The 15,023-nt window shown below is 44.1% G+C and overlaps 2 protein-coding genes and 1 long non-coding RNA gene across 3 annotated transcripts in view; 2 read left to right on the plus strand and 1 right to left on the minus strand.

Annotated features, from left to right (window-relative positions):
• Positions 1-3,546, plus strand: part of LOC107390364 (uncharacterized) — a 33,525-nt gene extending 29,979 nt beyond the window's left edge. The window contains exon 5 of the long non-coding RNA XR_011516651.1: positions 2,156-3,546. This is a non-coding gene — a long non-coding RNA (uncharacterized lncRNA). The remainder of the gene's footprint in view (positions 1-2,155) is intronic.
• Positions 3,547-3,590: 44 nt separating this feature from the next.
• On the minus strand, positions 3,591-6,649 carry LOC107390365 (tubulin alpha-1A chain). Its single transcript, XM_015967017.3, has 4 exons — positions 6,519-6,649; positions 5,527-5,749; positions 5,258-5,406; positions 3,591-5,182 (listed from the first exon to the last, which is right to left on the minus strand). Exons 1-4 carry the CDS (start codon positions 6,519-6,521, stop codon positions 4,202-4,204), a joined length of 1,356 nt encoding a protein of 451 aa, XP_015822503.1. The 5' UTR covers positions 6,522-6,649; the 3' UTR covers positions 3,591-4,201.
• A 5,613-nt stretch (positions 6,650-12,262) lies between these two features.
• On the plus strand, positions 12,263-15,023 carry LOC107390366 (tubulin alpha-1B chain). Its single transcript, XM_015967018.3, has 4 exons — positions 12,263-12,422; positions 13,310-13,532; positions 13,653-13,801; positions 13,877-15,023. The coding sequence occupies exons 1-4, from the start codon at positions 12,420-12,422 to the stop codon at positions 14,855-14,857; spliced, it is 1,356 nt and encodes a 451-aa protein (XP_015822504.1). The 5' UTR covers positions 12,263-12,419; the 3' UTR covers positions 14,858-15,023.

Consider the following 15,023-nt stretch of genomic DNA (forward strand, 5'->3'; position numbering starts at 1 on the left):
GGTTTATTTTTGGCCGTGTAAAGATTCATGTTTAGTGTTAAGAACCATTTGAGGTATGTTTTTGTGTAAAATGAATAAACAATTAAATTTTAACAATAATTAAAAGCTTCTAGAATGGTCTCAGATGTGGAGCTGCATGGTGGCGCAGTGGTTAGCACTGTTGCCTCACAGCACGAAGATTGCAGGTTCGAAACTCGGCTGCGGCCTTTCTGCGTGGAGTTGCGTGTTCTCCCCATGCATGCGTGGGTTTCCTCCGGGTACTCCGGTTTCCCCCACAGATCACAACATGCCCTATAGGTTATAAATTGTAAGTCGCTTTGGATAAAAGCGTCTGCTAAATAAATAAACATAAACAGTTCATTGAAATAGAGCAATGCCATTAGGACAACGGCTAACGCTGAGTGCAGACCAAAGTGTGTTACTGATGACTCAAAATAGATACAGTCACCTAAAAATTGTAATGGTTCATCAGAATCAGAAGTTTTTATTGCCATATGTGTGCCAAGTCACAACATTAGGCAATTGCTGCAGTATTTTGGTGCAGAAGGTAAGATAGAAAAAAAAATTAATTAAGAGATAAGCAAACATAAGAACTAATAAAACACTCATGATAAAATTATTCATGTAAAAAGTGGCAAGAATTAGAGAAGCAGCTATCTACTCCGTGTAGGTACTAATCTGAGTGTTTGTTGAATGGTTCAAGCACAGCATCGGGTCACGTGACTGGGACCAATCGATTTGAGTGAGCTGCCCTAGGATTTTCGTTCAAAAGTCCAACTGCAGTGGGGAAGAAACAGTTTTTGTGGTGAGAGGTTCTGGTCCGAATGGATCTGAGCCTTCTGCCAGATGGGAGCAAGTCGAAGAGACTGTGTCCAGGGTGAGACGAGTCAGCTATTATCCGACCTGCACGCCTCAATGTCCTAGAGGTGTACAGATCTTGAATGGAGGGGAGTTTGCAGCCAGTGACCTTCTCTGCAGAGTGCACGACACGCTGCAGCCTCTTCTTGTCCCTGGAGGTAGCTCCAGCGTACCACACGGTGATGGAGGAGGTGAGGATGGACTCGATGATAGCGGTGTAGAACTGCCTCATCGACTGTGGTGATAGGTTGAATTTCTTCAACTGCCTCAGGAAGTACATCCTCTGCTGGGCCTTTTTTCTGATGGTGGTGATGGTGGGCTCCGATTTGAGGTCCTGGGTGATGGTGGTGCCCAGGAAGTGACGAGTCCACCATCGTGATGGGAGTGTCAGACAGGTTTAAGGGGGGGGATGGGGTGTGTGTGTTTCCTAAAGTCCACAACAACCTCGCTGTCTTCTGGGTGTTTAGCACCAGATTGTTGTGGCTGCACCAGGACACCAGACGTTCAGCCTCCATTCTGTAAGCGGACTCATCCCCATTAGAGATGAGTCCGATGATGGTAGTGTCATCAGCAAACTTAATTAGTTTGACAGACTCATGGAATATCGTGGAATATCATGGAATATTCATGGAATATCTCATAAACATTTTTACTCATTTCACCCTTTTTATAAATTACCAGTCTACAACAAAAAATATTTTTCAAGTGCCATTTTAAAAAAAAGGAACAAGTCATTTGAATTAAATCGAGTATCAAGGAAGCTGGGGAGGATGGCCACCATCTTGAAAATCGCGTCCCACTGCATTCCACTCTGGAGACCATGGACAGCTCCTTCAGAGGCAGACTGAGACATCCCAGATGTAAGACAGAGCGCTACCGTACGTCATTCATCCCCTCTGCTGCACAAGTGCATAATTCCTCAGTTTAAGCTGTACTGGCATTACCCTGGTACTCAACAACACCAATGCAATGTGTGTTCATTTTTCGTTCAATACCAGATTTACAAAGTATGTCCGTGTCTCTTGCAGTATGCTGCATGGTGTTGGAACCCAAGTTGTTTCCTTTTTTATTCGTGGTTTTTAGCAGTCGAAGGTTATAAATCTAGACTACTGCCTATGTGTATGTACATGTACCTTTATTTTTTTTTCTTCAAATTATTCCTTTAAGTGTTGGTGCTGCTGTAATAAGTGAATTTCCCCACTGTGGGATCGCCCCTTCTCCCGTTCTCATCGTTGAAAAAATTTTGTCAATCGCGTTGAGAGACCAACTGACCAGCTCCATTTTTAATCATTTCCAGTTTCCAGAAAAAAATGCTGAAAGCGCCGTGCACACGAGACAGGACAAAGAACCTTGGGATGAGGAGGGAGGGAGAGGAGAAAAAAGCGTCTGTACTCTCCAAGAGCCAGAAGAAACAAACGTAATAAAGTTTAAAACTTAACAATGTTTGAAAAGTTAAGAGTTTGAAAATTGCCTGAATGTAAAGTTTGCAAATAAAACTTTGATCATAAGATTCTATTCAGTTCAATTTCAAGTGAGTTTATTTACATAGCACCATAATAAACATTCCAATGCAGGTCAGTTAATTAAGCCAATCAGTAAAAAGTTTCCTATATGAGAAACTCAGCAGGTTGCATCGAGTCACTGACTGGAGTCAGAGTCTTTACAGCAATCCTAATACTTGTTACGTTTTCCCTTCTTAAAAAATTGTTTGTTTGTTTGTTAAAAAAAAAGGTTGATCTAGCTTCCTGGAAAAAATACTACCACTGAGTTGCCAGAGGCAGGTAGCTGCAGCACAATGTTATGAGATTTAAAACTGTAACAGTATACAAAACTGCTTTTGCATGAACCAATGTGACATTTTTGGGAGATTATAGATGGTTTTAGATGCTAGCTGTTCTATAATTAACAGTTAGCCTATTAGTCACTAGGAAAAGGTGGTTTCTTAGCTTTTTTAACCTTTTATGGTGAAAAGATTAATAATGTTGGGAAAAGGGACAAACAACTTCACATCACAGAGGTTTTATTGTGAACAAAAACATTTTGACGGGTTCAGGAGTTTTTATCATCAGCCAAAGATGTGAATTGAAGAACAATTTTTTGAATGCATTCAATAAATCATTGCTATCAATTATTTAATGTTGAACTAATTTCTCTATGTTCCCTTTAGTACTCCTCTCCCTCACCCTCAATGGAGTCGACTCCAACCTCCTCATAATCCTTCTCTAGAGCTGCCATGTCCTCCCTGGCCTCAGAGAACTCTCCCTCCTCCATCCCCTCACCAACATACCAGTGCACAAAAGCACGCTTAGCGTACATCAGATCAACCCTACGTGGACAAGCGGGTTCAGACAATGGATGGATGGAAGTTTTGTAGGCTTCATTTTTGAACACATCTGGGAAATGACATTAAAGTAGTCCTCCTGCGCCCTCTAGTGGAGCCATGCATGATCAGTTATTAAGAGTATTCAGAATATTTCTCCTGAAGTATTTAGGGGACAGGTTGTTGTAATGTTGTCCTTCCTCCGCTCTTACTGCCCTCAAGAGGGTTTTCAGTGTCATATTTTATTAACAGCCTCCATTACTCTCCCTCTCAGGTGGAGTCTACTTCCCAGAACCCCTTGCGCAGATGTCTCTTAAAGGATCATTAACATCTGCTCCATACATCACAGTCGTTGTTGGAACTATTCTCTACATCATTAATAAACATTTAGAAATTATAAAAGACTAACAACTTCACTTCAGAGATTTTATTCTGGACAAACCTTTCACCAACAAACCAAGCTCATATTTAAAACTCAATCTTGAACATTTCTCAGTTTTAGTGTTTCCAAGTTTTAATTCAAAGGAATCTTCAAAATGCATCGTTTTGAACAAAATACTTGGAATTACTGAGGTGTAACCATTTTAATAACACCTCAAATATAAGAACTTTTTTGGAATGCATCAAAGAACTGTAATCTATAGAAGCCCATTCCTGCTACTCTGGTAAAAACAAAAATAAAATCTGATGCTCATTTTTTTAATCATCGTTGAAGAACCAGACTTCCATAAAATAAATTATTTCATGTTGAACCAATTTCTGTTATGGGAAAATATTAACGATGTTGGAAAAAGGGACAAACAACTTCACAGAGGTTTTATTGTGAACAATGTAATGGAATGAATGGACTGTTTCCCCTCTCCTCTGCACAAATCATTACAACAAAAAACATTTTGATGGGTTCAGGAGTTTTAATCATCATCAGCCAACCAAAGATTTGAATTGAAGAACAATTTTTTGAATGCATTCAATAAATCATTGCTATCAATTATTTCATGTTGAACCAATTTCTCTACGTTCCCTTTAGTACTCCTCTCCCTCCTCCTCTCCCTCACCCTCAATGGAGTCGACTCCAACCTCCTCGTAATCCTTCTCTAGAGCTGCCATGTCCTCCCTGGCCTCAGAGAACTCTCCCTCCTCCATCCCCTCACCAACATACCAGTGCACAAAAGCTCGCTTAGCGTACATCAGATCAAACTTGTGGTCCAGACGAGCCCAGGCCTCTGCAATAGCAGTGGTGTTGCTCAGCATGCAAACAGCCCTCTGGACCTTGGCCAGATCTCCACCAGGAACCACAGTGGGAGGCTGGTAGTTGATGCCAACCTTGAAACCAGTGGGACACCAGTCCACAAACTGGATGGTGCGTTTGGTTTTGATGGTGGCGATGGCAGCATTGACATCTTTGGGCACCACATCACCACGGTACAGAAGGCAGCAGGCCATGTACTTGCCGTGGCGGGGATCACATTTCACCATCTGATTGGCTGGCTCAAAGCAGGCGTTGGTGATCTCAGCAACTGAAAGCTGCTCGTGGTAAGCCTTCTCAGCTGAGATGACAGGAGCATAGGTAGCCAGAGGAAAGTGGATACGGGGATACGGCACCAGGTTGGTCTGGAACTCTGTCAGATCAACATTCAGGGCACCATCAAAGCGGAGAGACGCAGTGATGGAGGACACAATCTGACCGATCAACCTGTTCAGGTTGGTGTAGGTGGGACGCTCGATGTCTAGGTTTCTACGGCAGATGTCGTAGATGGCCTCATTGTCCACCATGAAGGCACAGTCAGAGTGCTCCAAGGTGGTGTGGGTGGTCAGGATGGAGTTGTAGGGCTCCACCACAGCAGTGGACACCTGGGGAGCTGGGTAGATGGAGAACTCCAGCTTGGACTTCTTGCCGTAGTCCACAGACAGACGCTCCATCAGCAGGGAGGTGAAACCAGAGCCGGTACCTCCACCAAAGCTGTGGAAGACCAGGAAGCCCTGAAGACCGGTGCACTGGTCCGCCTGAGGACACAGAAAACAAATGAGTCATTTATCAGATTTATTACAGACTAAGTGTAAAAATATGACTTTACTCACCAGTTTGCGGATCCTGTCCAAGACCAGGTCGATGATCTCTTTGCCAATGGTGTAGTGTCCACGAGCGTAGTTATTGGCAGCATCCTCCTTACCCGTGATCAGCTGCTCAGGGTGGAACAGCTGGCGGTAGGTTCCAGTACGCACCTCATCTGGAGACAAAGGGAAACTTTTAGTTTTCATTTGAAAATACTTGTGTATAATTTACAAAATCTCATGTTCAGCCAGTTTGGGTTACAAGGATTAGCGCTAACCCCAACCCTAACCCTTACCAATGACAGTAGGCTCCAAGTCTACGAAAACTGCTCTGGGGACGTGCTTCCCAGCTCCAGTCTCACTGAAGAATGTGTTGAAGGAGTCATCTCCACCTCCAATGCTCTTGTCACTGGGCATCTGCCCGTCCGGCTGGATTCCATGCTCCAGACAGTAGAGCTCCCAGCAGGCGTTGCCAATCTGGACACCAGCCTGACCTACATGGATGGAGATGCACTCACGCTGGATAGGGGAAAAAAAATACAATAACTTCAGTTTCACGAATTAAATTCTAATGATGCCAAAATATACATATTATGTTTAACAAATGTATTTGAGCATGTTTAAGTATTGATAAAAACGAATAAATTAAAAATCAGCAGCAGCATCAAAACCGTCCGAGGGCAAAGGGGCAAATGGCGCACTTTAGAGACTCGTTGCTAGGCAACGCTCCCTCCACGCAGGAGAGGTGCTGACGTCAGCTTGAACCCTGAAAAACTGACTGAAAACTCTATTCCTCAAGTGACCCATGAAGAAAAAACAGAAACAACCCAGTCGGGAACTGTTACGGAGTCAGCCATTACCCGCGTGCATTTTTAATGAGCAGTGCCTTTCTGAAAGCGCGTTTCAACCATTTCCCCAGCGGATAAGGTTTCTTTAGGGTGTGGGTCGTTTAAATCTATTACAGCCATTGTTTTCTACGAGAATCAACAGTTGCTATGTAAGTTAGCCATGCCGAGGAGAAGAAGTACCGCAGTTCGCGGGTGATGGATGGGCAGAAGCGCCGAAAAGAGACGCACATTGTCCACTTTTGAAATGCTCTTTTGTTTAGCTAGCGCGCCACCGCCTAAATGAACCAAAACCCCTCCCACGAGAACCAACATTTGACTTTATATTAGATGTAAGTTTAGTTGGGCTAAAGCAGTTACCTTTTTATTTTAACATTCACGATAAGTGGAGGTCAAACCTTAAATATGCCACTCTATAAGCAAAGCTATTTATAAATTCTCACCATTTTTTCTTTGTTGAAGTTCTAAAAGAGGAGGGACGAGTCTTCTCAGTCAGGCGTCTTACAAGTCGACAGTTAAGGGGTCGATGTAAGAGGTAATGGCGCACATGAGGCTGTCAGCAGTATTTATACACGCGAGCCCTGCTAACGGTCACTCCTGCGCTCCCATTGGCTAGTTTACTGTCAGTCACGTTTTGACGCACTACGTGGATTCCTATTGGACTATCTCCGAGCTCGAGACAAGGACCGCCCCAATGACCCACCCGAAGCTTCCATCATTCATTTGTGTACTGCAACCATGGCGGCTCTAGCTGGGTGGAAAATGCTGCGTAATTGTCTGCATGCACGCAGCAAACAAGCTCGTTTTTCTACAGGCGGCTGTCCTAAGCAGATCCAAACGCATTAAATGTATGATTTATACTGAAGAGTAGACTAGAATCTGCATTTGAGTGTTATTTGTTCTCTTTTTGTGAGGATGGTTCGAACAACTCAACTCCTTTCTACATCTTTCATGAGTGTGCAGGCTCCAGATTATTACTTGTTTTCTAGCTCAAATATGTGTAACTAGTTACGTTAGTGATTTTGATAATAATCTAATCCTCTTTTCAAGTTTGTTTGGCTCAGACAAATTCTAAATTTCATTGAATTACGTAGAATTTATTTTGCATATTCAGTTTGTATTTTATTCAAACTCACTGCATTTACATGATGGCTGCGATGCTTATCTAATTTCAATTTCAGACATTGTTTTTTCTATTTCCTTGATACAAAGGAGGTCAAACTGCGCCGTCATTCATGTAGGCCGCAGTTCGCTGCAAGTGCCCAACCCCCAGCCTCCCTCCTAAGATTTAACGGTCTTTGGGAAATGAATAAAGGAGTTGCCTGGATACAGCCAAGTATCCACACAGAGTGCCATTATCTGGTGGCCACGTGACCCAGCTTAAAGAGCAGCGCTGTGCTGTAGCTGCCTGTGTGGGGGGGATGTAATCCTCCTGTCCTGAAATCTGCATGTCTGTGGGAAACGCCCTTGCTGCTCTGATGGGGTGTGCTGTGACCTCCTCACTGATGCTGTGGAAGAAGGATGATGCTGCAGCAGCTGATTTATTATCTGACATCTTGTCTTGTACTTCCCAAACTATCACATTTCAGCCACAGGGATCGTAAATTGCTCTTGACCAACAGACACTTAGGCCCCCTGGTTTTCAACAACAAAGAAAGCTCCATAACAACAGTTGACAGAGGCATGTGATACCTCCTTTGAGTGTGGACCTGCTTAACTTGGGTCAGTATCCGTCAGCATGCATTTGATCTGAAACTGTTGTATTTTCTTACATGGTGAGATCAGGTGGCGAATAGGGGAATCAACTTTAAATCCATAATGCATTTACACTCAAGGATCAGAGTGAGTCACAGACTTTCATTTATGTCATTTGTGACTTTGACGTTACAGACTTGACAAAGCTTCTCAGATGAGAAGCAAAATGTCGTCAGGAAACCAAAGAAGTCCAGTTGCATTCATTCAAACCTCTTGGGACATACGGACATTTGCACATAGAGGTGGGATTTAAGTCTGCATTTGAATGAGAATAAAAATATAAATATATGCACTCAGATAACTTGTTTCCTTTGTTTTGTGGTTGACTGACATTTCTCTACACAGCTGGAGTTTATCACAGGAATCAAAAGGTTTTTATCCTAGTAATGACAGGAAATGTTTCGTCATGTTGCATGTTGAATTTTATGTCAAAATGAAGTTTTGTGCATCACAACCCGTAAAGGTGCATGCGATAAAGGGACTAATATTGTCGATTAAAGTCCAAATAGGAATGGAGATTAGTAGCAGCAGAGTACATGTGTGTAAGTGAGAGGAACACTAATGCAACAGTGATGTTTCAGGGAGTAGAGGTAAAGAAGGGTCTTCAGTCCAAAGCAACGGAGGGGAAAAGAGGGGAAGAAGCATGTGCAAGCACTTTAGAAGGGGTGGAGAAAAGTGTCAGATGTGATGTGTGATAAAAGGGTTTCAACAAGAATGTTAAGGAAAGGTGTAGAAGACATCAAGACCAGCCATGTTGTTTGGCTTAGAGACAGTGTCCATGAGGAAAAGACAGGAGGCAGAACTGGAGGTTGCAGAACTCAAGATGTTGAGGTTCTCTTTGGAAGCGATGAGGATGGAGAAGGTCAGGAATGAAATGTTTCAGAGATCAAATCAGAGGACAGACTGAGACAATTTGGACATGTCCAGAGGACAGACAACGATGACATAGGCAGAAGGATGCTGAGGCTGGACCACCTGGTAGGAGGCTGAGAGGAAGACCAACAAGGAGATTTATGGATGTGGTGAGTGAAGACTTGAAGTTAGATGTGAGGGTAGAAGAAGAATATTGGACTAAATGCAGACAGATGATTGGCTGTGGCGACCTCGGAAGGGAAGAGCAGAAAGACTCAGATTTTTAGTAATTACAGCTGTGATCATAATAAATGTTATTTCATATCAAGCAGCAAATGAACTAAAACTGCCCCATTGTTCGTGCTTTAACAAACTAATGAATGCTGTTTTCCAAAACACTCTGTTAGCATCCCAAGGTAAAACTCTGAAACATTAAGAACATTTTTCAACACTTTTCTACCAAGAAAACAAACAGGAAGACAATCTGTTTTGGCAGATGCTTCAGGACAGGGGTGTCAAATATACGGCTCGCGGGCCGACGCCGGCCCGCAAGCGGGTTAAGTCCGGCCCGCGAGATGGTTGTGTAAACTTTATTTTCATACTTTACAATGTAGAGTGAAAATAAACTTATCTTTGTGAGCAAGTTTTCTCTGTGATGAGTAGTAGGGCTGTCGCGGTAACCGCAAAAATGAAATATCGCAATATGAAGAAGCCCACCGCGCTGCATCATGCGCCACCGCGATTACTGAACTTGGTTCAACTCAATGATGCATGTTGAGAAGGATGGCTGCACTGGTATCAAAACGAAACGCTACTTCGCTCCTTTGGGAGCACTTTGGTTTTCAGTACGTCAGCTGCTGCGCAGCCAGAGTCCTTGGCCGAGACAGAGCTGCCACCAGCGGCAAAAATAAATAAATAAATGCTCGGAGACCTGCTGAAGTCCCGGACAAGCACTGCTTCTGCAACCGTCCCGAAGAGAGTTTGAGCCGAGCTGGAGCTCACTCGCTACCTGCAGGAGGAATGCATCCACCCTAAAGAAACCCCCCTGACATGGTGGAGCAACAACCGGGAGAGATTCCCTTTGCTCGCCAGAGTCGCACGTAAGTACGTGTGTGTGTTAGTGCTACGAGCGCACCATCCGAGAAGGTTTTCAGTGTTGCTGGAAATGTTGCCACCCCTCTCAGATCCTCTCTCAAACCGTATATGGTTATCATGCTGGTTTTGCTTGTAGGTAACAAGGACGTGACCGAGCTATAAATCACCGTCATTCGTGTGTGTGAAAGTGAAATGATAGTGCGCCCGCCCCCCGGCGCGCGCGCGCCCGGTACATGTAATTTTTTATGCTTGATTTTAAACAACTAAACAAAATGGGGACTTGTTTCTTATTTGTTAGATGCTGCAGCCAAATTTGCATTTAAAAGTTTAACCTCCTGAATTTTGTTGTTTTTAAGTTCAGTCGGACTCCGACTGTCGGAGAAACAAACGTTACTGCGATCTGTGTTGTTACTGCCCTTTGATCTGCATTCAGTAAAGTGTTAGTAAAGAAGACATGGCAATTTTTAACCTTTTTTAAATGTGTAAACATTATGTTTAGATAGTACTGCAATAAAAAAAAGGGCTGCAATAATATCGCACACCGCAATATTAAGCCACCCTGAATCACCGCAGGGGGAATTCCTCAACCGTGACAGCCCTAATGAGTATAAATAAAAGAAAGCTGTGCTCAAGGCTCACACAAGAACTTGAATCACTTCCTGAAGTTGGCCGCCACTCAGGATGTGACTTCTGATGTTGATGTGCTGGTGAAAGCTAAAAGACGTAAAGTAAAATGAGTCAAATATACTTTAAGTGCTGCATGAAACTGATCTAGCCATGTGATCTGTAAGCTCTTTGAATCACTAAGGGATGTTTTTTTAATTTATTGGTTTATTTATTTTTTCAAATTTTCAAGTACACTTCAGGTGTCGTACTTGTACTATTTTGGATACACTGTCCTCAGGCTCCAGCCTTGTTTTATATTGATTTTATTAAAACAAAGAAAGCAATATGAAGTTGTTTTTAATTTACCGGTCCGGCCCACTTGGGACTAGATTTCCCTCAATGTGGCCCCTGAGCTAAAATAAGTTTGACACCCCTGCTTTAGGAGTAAATGCTTTAGCTGAAGCTTCCCAGTGACTCGTGCAGGCCTCCACAGCTGTTTGACACCATCAGCTGTTTGAAATATTTCAAATTATGTAAGTTTTTGTCTCCCGTTAGTCATGGCTCCATACTTTCACCAACCATAATATTTCAGTACAAATACAAATAAATGTCACTAAAGGGTGGCTGGACTCACTCGTAGGTCATATGTGATCTAGGCCCTTTATTCCTCCTGTAAAGAAGCAATATTCTTCTTCTGAAATGTTTTCACTCAAGGAAAAAGCAAATATGTCATCAGATGTTAAACAAAGGTTAAGTGAGTTAATTGGTTTTTTTTTTTATTCCCCTTTACTCCTTGAGTCCGGCTCATCTGATGCAGAAACTCATCCGTGGCAGATGGAGAATGTGATAGCTGGGTATCACATTCTCCCTTTGGAAGGATGCAATGCAGTCAGTTTTGTGCCATGGAGGACCACTCCCTTCAGCATTCCCATCCTCCTCTCTCTTATTGAGCAGCTGCTCAGACACTCCCTGCCTCACAGCTGTTGTTGGCAGGAAGAGGAGGAGGAGCAGGAGAACGTTTCTGGCAGCCATTACTGTTTCCTGTCCTGTCTTCCATCCTCGACTATTCCTGCTTTCTGTGACGTGTCCTTGCCGAATTGTTCAATGACTGACAAGAAATTCTACATAAAACTCAGCAGCTTTGATCCAATCCCACTATTTTCCAGCAATAGCTTCCTGATACTTCATCCCTGACAGGAATCAAGTCAATGTCTTTCACTCTGATGCTTGAAACAGGCCAGCAGGCTGCACCCACAGACATACATGTTATGGATGCACCCAGCCTCTGTTCTGCTGAACAGCAGAGGCTGCAGATCACGTGATCGGCCCACTCGATGACATCATTGCAGAGAATCTGGGACAAAGCGGGAGGAGAGCTGGCACGAAGATGAACGTCAAGGAAGCTCCCTGCAGCATGGACACTGGGACACAGCAGCTGGAGATGGAAGCTTCTGGAACAGAGTTTGCTCCTCCCACTTTAGCGTAAAACGTCATCCACCTCCTTCATTTGGGAGGTGATGTGGGGAAAATGCCACACCCAAGTGGTTGTGGATGCTGTGATGGATGCCCAATAAACCTGCTTTGTTTGAACTCCGTTTTTACATATTTTCAGCTGATCAAAAATAATAATTATATATGTTACCGATATGAATAAAATATAAGTTACAAAAATAAATGTATTGCAAATAACACGTTTTGAAACATTGAGGCTATTTCAGATTGTGTCTGCATGTTTTCTCCCTACGTGAAACCAGATATTTCTAATCACACCAGCATGCAAACGAACTGCAGAGATAAATAAATGCTTATCTGAGGAAATGTGCGCAGCCTGACCAAACGGCGGCAGTAGAAGAGCCCTTTTCCCTCTGTCCTCACAGCAAACCCCTGCCTGCCTGCCTGTATAAAACCAGCCTGCACCGCCCTCCCGTTCAGCAGTTGTTGCATCGACCCCGTTGGGTACAACAAGCAACGCAAACACCCCGTTTTTACAAACACCCTTTTCTTCTCCTCTTCCTCTCCGAACCTCCGGCGGAAACATGGTGAGTTGATTTAAGAACAAATCCAATCCACCGGGTAGATTTTCATTTTAATTCAGCTATTAGACGACGGGTTGCTGAATTTCGGAGAGGTTTTGGATGAATAATCAGCTCTCTGCAACGTGTTTTATTGATGTTTGATGTGAAATACGAATACTGGATTTTTGCGGCTGACGCACAGATTGATCCGCAGTCGCACAATGTGAGTTTCATTGTGAAGTGGTGAGAACAATGAGCTGGCTGGCGTAGAAAAGGCACGGAGAGAACAAGCCATCCTCTTTATTATAGAAGGTCAGAATTATTACACTTTTTATTTGTGTAAATGTTAATTGTCAAAGGTGAACAAATAAATCAGACTTAATTCTGGGCGGGGCTGGACGGAGAAATTTCATCCATCATTTTTTATTCATGAGAATTTTGATTCAAACAAAAAAAACGGAAAATATATTTGATTCAGATATGAACAAAACCGAAAACCCCATTTATTTTCAGCTACTTAATACTTTTTCTCTGATGTGTAATTAGCTGGCATGAAGGAGCAGTCATTTTATTTAGCATCTTCAAGGAAAACGTTGGGATATTCCAATTTGACTGAATGCACGCGCCTGTGCGCAAGCGACTGAATTTGCATGTTTGGCTATCTTTGCATAAGAGAAAGGAGATGAGATAAAATAGACAAAAGCAGATTGAAAAGACTGGAGGAAGCCGGTGTGTGCAGCCTCTGTGGGGGCTGCTGTCAGGTTTTTCTGTCCCCCGTGAATTGTGGTGCAGGGAGGAGCCTCCTCCGGCTGCAGTGACTGCTCTGACAGACAGGGGGAGCTGCTAAATATTCTCAGTTGATACAAAGGTGATGTTAAAAACTGACTCATTTCTTCTTTGCTTCTATCCAGCGTGAGTGCATCTCCATCCATGTAGGTCAGGCTGGTGTCCAGATTGGCAACGCCTGCTGGGAGCTCTACTGTCTGGAGCATGGAATCCAGCCGGACGGGCAGATGCCCAGTGACAAGACTCTAGGAGGTGGAGATGACTCCTTCAACACATTCTTCAGTGAGACTGGAGCTGGGAAGCACGTCCCCAGAGCAGTTTTCGTAGATTTGGAGCCTACTGTCATTGGTAAGGGTTAGGCTTGGGTTAAGCACTAATCCTTGTAACCCAAACTGGCTGAACATGAGATTTTGTAAATTATACACAAATAATTTCAAATGAAAACTAAAAGTTTCCCTTTGCCTCCAGATGAGGTGCGTACTGGAACCTACCGCCAGCTGTTCCACCCTGAGCAGCTGATCACGGGTAAGGAGGATGCTGCCAATAACTACGCTCGTGGACACTACACCATTGGCAAAGAGATCATCGACCTGGTCTTGGACAGGATCCGCAAACTGGTGAGTAAAGTCATATTTTTACACTTAGTCTGTAATAAATCTGATAAATGACTCATTTGTTTTCTGTGTCCTCAGGCGGACCAGTGCACCGGTCTTCAGGGCTTCCTGGTCTTCCACAGCTTTGGTGGAGGTACCGGCTCTGGTTTCACCTCCCTGCTGATGGAGCGTCTGTCTGTGGACTACGGCAAGAAGTCCAAGCTGGAGTTCTCCATCTACCCAGCTCCCCAGGTGTCCACTGCTGTGGTGGAGCCCTACAACTCCATCCTGACCACCCACACCACCTTGGAGCACTCTGACTGTGCCTTCATGGTGGACAATGAGGCCATCTACGACATCTGCCGTAGAAACCTAGACATCGAGCGTCCCACCTACACCAACCTGAACAGGTTGATCAGTCAGATTGTGTCCTCCATCACTGCGTCTCTCCGCTTTGATGGTGCCCTGAATGTTGATCTGACAGAGTTCCAGACCAACCTGGTGCCGTATCCCCGTATCCACTTCCCTCTGGCTACCTATGCTCCTGTCATCTCAGCTGAGAAGGCTTACCACGAGCAGCTTTCAGTTGCTGAGATCACCAACGCCTGCTTCGAGCCAGCCAATCAGATGGTGAAATGTGACCCCCGCCACGGCAAGTACATGGCCTGCTGCCTTCTGTTCCGTGGTGATGTGGTGCCCAAAGATGTCAATGCTGCCATCGCCACCATCAAAACCAAACGCACCATCCAGTTTGTGGACTGGTGTCCCACTGGTTTCAAGGTTGGCATCAACTACCAGCCTCCCACTGTGGTTCCTGGTGGAGATCTGGCCAAGGTCCAGAGGGCTGTTTGCATGCTGAGCAACACCACTGCTATTGCAGAGGCCTGGGCTCGTCTGGACCACAAGTTTGATCTGATGTACGCTAAGCGTGCTTTTGTGCACTGGTATGTTGGTGAGGGGATGGAGGAGGGAGAGTTCTCTGAGGCCAGGGAGGACATGGCAGCTCTAGAGAAGGATTACGAGGAGGTTGGAGTCGACTCCATTGAGGGTGAGGGAGAGGAGGAGGGAGAGGAGTACTAAAGGGAACATAGAGAAATTGGTTCAACATGAAATAATTGATAGCAATGATTTATTGAATGCATTCAAAAAATTGTTCTTCAATTCACGTCTTTGTTTGGCTGATGATAAAAAAACTCCTGAACCCGTCAAAATGTTTTTGTTCACAATAAAACCTCTGTGATGTGAA

Source organism: Nothobranchius furzeri, chromosome 15 (assembly GCF_043380555.1).
Source record: "Nothobranchius furzeri strain GRZ-AD chromosome 15, NfurGRZ-RIMD1, whole genome shotgun sequence".
Lineage (NCBI taxonomy): Eukaryota > Metazoa > Chordata > Actinopteri > Cyprinodontiformes > Nothobranchiidae > Nothobranchius > Nothobranchius furzeri.

What these genes read in the sequence shown, in the direction of transcription:
- LOC107390365 (XM_015967017.3), bottom strand. An exon ending in CTTGGAGCCTACTGTCATTG is followed by an intron (nt 5,407 to 5,526) that starts GTAAGGGTTAGG and finishes CTTTGTCTCCAG; the next exon opens with ATGAGGTGCGTACTGGAACC. An exon ending in TGGACAGGATCCGCAAACTG is followed by an intron (nt 5,183 to 5,257) that starts GTGAGTAAAGTC and finishes CTGTGTCCTCAG; the next exon opens with GCGGACCAGTGCACCGGTCT.
- LOC107390366 (XM_015967018.3), top strand. An exon ending in TTTGGAGCCTACTGTCATTG is followed by an intron (nt 13,533 to 13,652) that starts GTAAGGGTTAGG and finishes CTTTGCCTCCAG; the next exon opens with ATGAGGTGCGTACTGGAACC. An exon ending in TGGACAGGATCCGCAAACTG is followed by an intron (nt 13,802 to 13,876) that starts GTGAGTAAAGTC and finishes CTGTGTCCTCAG; the next exon opens with GCGGACCAGTGCACCGGTCT.